Genomic DNA, 5,957 nt, shown 5'->3' with positions numbered 1-5,957 from the left:
GCCCTGCCCTCACCCTGGGCTGAGGGCCGCGCGGGCTGGGGCGCTCCTGGCATCTCCGAGAACGCAGGGCAGAGGCCGCGCGGCAGAGCACTTGCTGGCCCGTCATATGCCGCGGACACAGTGCCGGTAGCCGGGCGCTTGGNTTGTAAGCAAGAAAGGAGGCCACAGAAGGTACTGTTCTGGGCGACAAGTGACTGGAGACTGGGGGCAGAGGGTCACGGGGCGCGGAGGTCATTGTGCGTCACCGCGGTAGCTCACTGGTCTGTCAGAGGGTGGCCCCCAGCCCCTGGGCCCCTGCACACAAGGGGTCACCCCTGGGCTGTCCTGGTCTGATGGTTTTGTGGGGGTGAATGAACTGAGCCCCCCCTCCCGATGAACCCAAATTCTCCCAGAACTATTCCTGGNCGGCTCAGCCGGGGTCAGGAGCGGGCGTGCTGGCGTCAGCCGCTGACGACGGGCACCTCGCATCTCCCAGGAAGCGGCGGTCTGTGGGGGCGGGGCTGGGAAGGCCCTGAGCCGCGGCGCTCGTGTGCAGCCCCGCTCGNACTCTCGAGGACCCTGCCGCCTGTCACGGCCGCTCCAGTCCCCTCTGTCAGCTGCCACCATGGCGCCCGTGAGGGGGGCGGGGCACGAGAGGGCGGCTCAGAGAGGTTCCCACGGACTCCACGGCAGCCTGCTCGGCCCCCCACCCTGGGGATCAAGGTGGATGGCCGTTACCTCAGGGTGGGGTTGTTAGAAAGAGCAAATAAAAATACAAATACACCACCCGCTTAAACTGGAACTTCAGACGAACAACTAACTTTTAGCATAAGCACGTCCCACACGGTATTTGGGATGAGGACTTATTTTCTGGAGCTCACATCTAACTGGGGGTCGTGTGCTTCATCTGGCAGGAACACAGCCCCTCTGCCTGGCCCAGGCGCGTCTCTGGGACTGTCCCCCCAAGGGGGCTGGGGGCCGGGCCAGCATCCTAGCGATGCCGCGCCCTCCAGCCTCAGGGCAGCACGAGAGGTGCGGCCCGGAGCTCCAAGACGCAGGGCTGGCGGGAGAGCCGCCCCCAGCTCCCCACCCCCGCAGGGGAAGACAACAGCACGATGGGGAGAGGGCCTCCCTCGGCCTCTGCGCGTGGTTTAGGTCCGCTGACGGACTTGGGGCTGGATGAGGCAGAGAGGCCGCGCTGTCCGCCCCTGGACACGGGGGTCACAGGTGGGCACGCGGGCGGCGCCCGAGATGTGGCCGGCAGCAGCGAGGACACGAACATCGGTTTCAAGGGCCGCACGTGGCTGGTGGCGACATGGAGCCCACCCCGGAAGGGCCACCCCTTCCCACCCTGGAGCTCAAAGGACGCCCGTTGCGCTGTAGGAACCCCGAGAAAAGCAGGTCAGGAGAGTCTCCCCCAAAGTCATGTCCACCCGGAGCCCCCGAATGCACCAGAGGGGGTCACACTGGGCGAGGGGGGCTCAGAGCCAATGACGGTGAACTCATAAGAAGAGGGGACACAGAGACACACACAGAGCAGCCATGTGGCCCGGAGGCAGAGCCGGGAGTGCGGGGCCACCAGCCGGGCAGGGTCCGCAGCCGCGTCCTCCCCTCGGGTCTCCGGACGGACCCGGGGCCTGTCCACACCGGGCCGTGGGCTTCTGGCCTCTAGAGGTGGGACACGGGGGGTTTGGAACTTTGTTACCACATCCCTCGGAGACTCAGCCTTTCCAGAGGCAGCGATGGGGCCGGCCCTGGGTGGGGGGCTTCCGGCCCCTGGCCCCCCCCACCCATGCACGTGGTGCTTTCTCTGTAACCCCTGCTGCTTCCGGAATGTACTTATTTACTGGGTGATTTCTCCCTTGCCCGCATCTCCTTCCCACAAAGCGAGCCCATGCGTCCTGGGAGCCCATGTGTGCCTGGTGGTNTGTTGGAGTCACGAGTTCAGAGGTGGCTGCCACCACCCCCCCCAAGGGCCCTGTGAACAGAGTGCGTTACAGCCTTGTGTTTGCTGCTTGTGTGGGATGAGCCCCCCAGGGAAACGGGCACAGCACCCCAGGTCCTGAGGGCTGCCTCACTGCCATCCTTGGAGGGTCCCTCTTTCAGCCTCAGGCTCTGCTCTCTGATAAAGTGCAAATGCGGCCTTGTCCCACCTCTATCAACCATTCACAGTTGAGTGTAAAATTTGGGGTACCATCTTTCATTGCCTGAGTCGAGTAAGATAGGCCTCAGAGAGGGAGGGCACGCTGGGCGGAGCACTGGGTAGCTGGGAAACGAAAAGGGCAACACAAGTACTGATCTCTGAGCTTCGGTTGGAGGGAACAGCACTTCTCCTCGGTGAGAGAGATGGGAGTGCACAGACCCAGNTGGGAGCCCATGTGTGCCTGGTGGTTTCCAGCACATACAAGGTCCTTAGTTAAAGTTTTTGACCGAACGAAGGAACGTGCTGAGTGGAATCTATGATTTCCTGACACAAGTTAGCCGTATGATGCGTAGCATTCAGGAAAAGCAGTTGCTGGTCATGTGTCCCAGAGTAGGCAATGTGGTCGTTTCTACCAGCCCCCAGAGTTCAGAGCAAGGTCACCTCCTCTGAGAAGCCTCCCTGGATTTCTCCATTGTGGGATGACCTCACCTGTACACGACAGTGTGTCATGTGATCCCTGACACCCCCTGTGGCACACTCCTTTAACTTCTGTCCCTCACCCCCTTCGGGGACAGGCCTCCATCCAACGAGCCTTCCGCGCCCGTGCCTCCCCCAGCACCTATGTCTGAGTCTGCTAGGCGAGGAAGGCGAAGACTGCGTGGGGCTCCCCGATGGCCCTCCCGTCCGGAATCGCTGTCACGGCGCCCCCTCCCCAGCTAACGACACAGCCTCCTGGGGGCCCGCGGGGGGCAGTCCCTTGTCCCAGCCCCTGACTCCAGGGCCTGGTGTGGCCCGAGCGGCGCCTGTCCCGGCCCCCGGAAGGGCGGTGGGGCCTTGACGGGTCCCCAGTGCACACGTCCTCACCGACGACGCCAGGACGAGAAAACCGCACCTGAGCACCTACAGCCAGCTCGACCCCCCTGCCACGGCTGACGCCTCCCCCCCGCCCACCAGGCTGGCATCACCGTGTCCGTGTCTCAGAGGGAGGGCACTGTGCCTGGCGCTCAGGGCTCGCCCCTAACGTGCTGGCGGCCACGCAGCTGGAGGGCTGCCCTGCATCCTGCTGAGCCCCACGTTGCAGAAATGACCTCCCGCGTGACCTCCCCCCACGCCCCCACCCCCGCCTATAATTCAGCAATTCTAAGGAAAGCGCCTCATGCCTTCCCTCCCGGGGGGAGGGGTGCGGTGCAGGGAGCACTTCTCTCCCGGGGGGAGCATTTCTCATGCTGCAACCTGGCCTTTATTGGGTTAGGAAGGCGCAGGTAGGGCGGCCTGGCGGGACGGTTCCCGCGGCTTTGGCGGGGGGAGGGCTGGCTCAGGTGTGAGGCGGCCCCCTCTCCACGCCTGCAGGGCCACCTGCAGGTGTGGGGCCCAGTCCGGGACGGGAGAGCCTGCCGCAGCGCTGCCCTGCTCGGGGCCCCGCCCAAGGCGAGGTCCCCAGGCCCGAGGATGCGCCCACGGCACTTTCGAGGAGGGAGCCACTGGCCCGCAAGACGAGTGTGGCCAGGAAGCGGCTCCGCAAACAAGCCCCGCGAGGACACAGGGGCAGTGCCTGCTGGCTCCGAGCTCAGCCGCGGTCTCCTCCCAGCCCTGGGGGCCGAAGGCTTTAGGGGGTAAACTGAGTCACATGTCCTAGAGCAGACATGCTGGCCTGCGGTCACAGAGCACACGGAGGTTGTCATCCTGTCATCGAGGCCCGGAGGCGGGAGAATGGTGCTCACCTGCGAAGCTGGGAGTGCCCGGGGCTGCCCCCTGGGGGCTCCCAGCCGAATCGTCCAGGGCCCCGGGCAGTGTCCTCTGTCCACACGGAGCACGTAGCCCAGCGCCTGGGGACCCCCGACTTGGTGGGGAAACGCTTCTCCTGCGCCAGCAAAGCCACCTTATCCTCCCACGGGGTCTGCCCTGGGTGGGGTCTGCACGACGGGGTGTGACACGGGTTCCGACCTCGTGGGGTCCCAGGAGGAGTCGGGAAGGTGACAGGCAACCAGCAGTGGCCCCAGTGAAAGGTACTGCCCCCCCTGGGGGCCCCACTTCATCCCGGGGGGGCAGCGGATGGCCTGCCACGTGGACACCAAGGTCACGCGGCGGACGAGTTCTAGGCGTGGCCGTGCCAGTTCCCAGACCCGGGGCCCTGCTGTGGGGCATCCTGAGACCCACAGAGCTTTGCCCCCGCTTTTCTGAGCCCTCGACAACTCGGCACGCGTCCAGCCGGCCCGTTCTGGAAAGCGCACGCGGCGGCTCCGGGCAACACTGGGGACGGCTGCTTCGTTGAGACCCTGCCCCTCCTCCGCCCGGCGCAGTAGGAGACGAGCCGCCTGCGCACCCGACCTGGGCCCCCGGCCCCACGTCCCGCCTCACCTCCCGGTCCAGGCCAGCCGCCACCGTCACGATGTCCCCCGTCTCGCTGTTGATGGTGAACATGTTCTGGGACGGGCTCTGCGGGGTCTGGGTCACGATCCGGTACCGCACCATCCCGTTGGCCGTGGTGCTGTCATCGGCGTCGTTGGCCGTGACCGTCATCACGTAGGTGCCTGCGACAGAGAAAGCGTCTCGGATGGAAATTACCCGCTGCGCCTGCTGCTGCGTCCCCGCACACACCCAGGGCAGACACCGCCAGCCGAGCACCGATCCGCGTGGAGGCCGATGGGGCCGCCCGTCTTCCCCACGCCACGTGCCCATCGTGGGAGATGGTGCTGGAGGCAAACCTCCCCCACGTCCGCACCGAGAGCCTTTGCGGGATTTCCTCTCCAGCTCAAGGCTCAGGCCTGCCTTCCTCTCAGCTGCGGGAGGAGCCGGCCCTCAGCCTACGCTGGGGCCTGTGGGGCCGGTGGGGCCGGGGCCGGGGGGCGTGTGGCATGGAGGGGACACGGGGGGTGGTGCAGACGTGGGGATGTGGGCGGCATGGGAGTCAGATGTGCCAGGGAAGGGGGTGTGGCGCGGCCGGGGACGCGGGGCGCGCAGAGAAGGACCGGGGCCGCGCGCTGGGCGGGTCCGTGGAAGGCATGGAAAAGTGCCTGGTGGCACAGGGAGAGCGAGAGTGGAGAGGAGCCCCCGCAGGGGGCGGTGCAAACGGGGAGGGGGCTGCGTGCGGGGGTGCCTGCGGACGCCAGCTGTCCCCCGGGCTCAGAGCTGCTTCCCCGACCACGTGCCAGGGCCGAGCTCTGTGGCGGGCGATGGCACATCTCTGCCTCGCGACCACAAGCCCTTTCGGCGTCCACCCTTCCCGGGCTGGATCAGCACATCCCGCCCCCTGGGCCCAGTGACGGGTTCAGCCGCGGGCGCCTTACCCATCAGAGCCAAAGGCAATAGAGGCCTTTGCTGGGGATTCTGGGGTCTGCCCCTGCATCTGCCTGGCCCCGGGAGTGAGGTTGGGGACCATGGGCACTTTGTGGCCACAGATAGACAGAAGCACAGTGCCGTCTCAGGTGACAGCTTCTCACCAGGAAGCCCCTGGATCAAGCCGCACCTGAAGCCATTCCCCAAAGACTTTTTAGGCATCAAGACTTTTTACGGAACAGTTTTAGGTTCACAGCAAAACTAAGCAGAAGGCACCCCGTAGACTTCCTGTAACTGAGCCCGGGCAGCCCCTGCTTGCCTTGTGCCACTTCACTTTGAGTTTCTGTCACGTGCCGCTGAGGCCTGCCTGGCACCACCCCCAGCCCTGGGCCCCTCTCCTGAGCGCATGTGTTCAGGTCCCTTTCTCCCTGGCTGGGACAACGAGCTGCCCAGGGCCCTGCAGGGGTGCGCGGTGCGGGCACCTCTTTGATGGGATCCTTTCTTCGGGGCTGTTTGTCTTGAGCTGGGGCTGAACTGGCCTTGGGGCTTCAAGCTAGGT

The 5,957-nt window shown here is 65.7% G+C and overlaps 1 protein-coding gene across 1 annotated transcript in view; it reads right to left on the bottom strand.

Moving 5' to 3' along the window:
* CDH4 (cadherin 4) overlaps window positions 1-5,957 on the bottom strand; it is a 132,038-nt gene that overhangs the window by 35,136 nt on the left and 90,945 nt on the right. Inside the window, 1 exon segment of the mRNA XM_077756301.1 lies at window positions 4,481-4,653. Coding sequence (XP_077612427.1) covers window positions 4,481-4,653 — 173 coding nt within the window.

The sequence above is a fragment of the Crocuta crocuta genome, unplaced genomic scaffold (genome assembly GCF_008692635.1).
Source record: "Crocuta crocuta isolate KB4526 unplaced genomic scaffold, BGI_CrCroc_1.0 scaffold123, whole genome shotgun sequence".
NCBI lineage: Eukaryota > Metazoa > Chordata > Mammalia > Carnivora > Hyaenidae > Crocuta > Crocuta crocuta.
The sequence above is the reverse complement of the archived record's forward strand: the minus strand, read 5'-3'. Positions and strand labels throughout refer to the sequence as shown.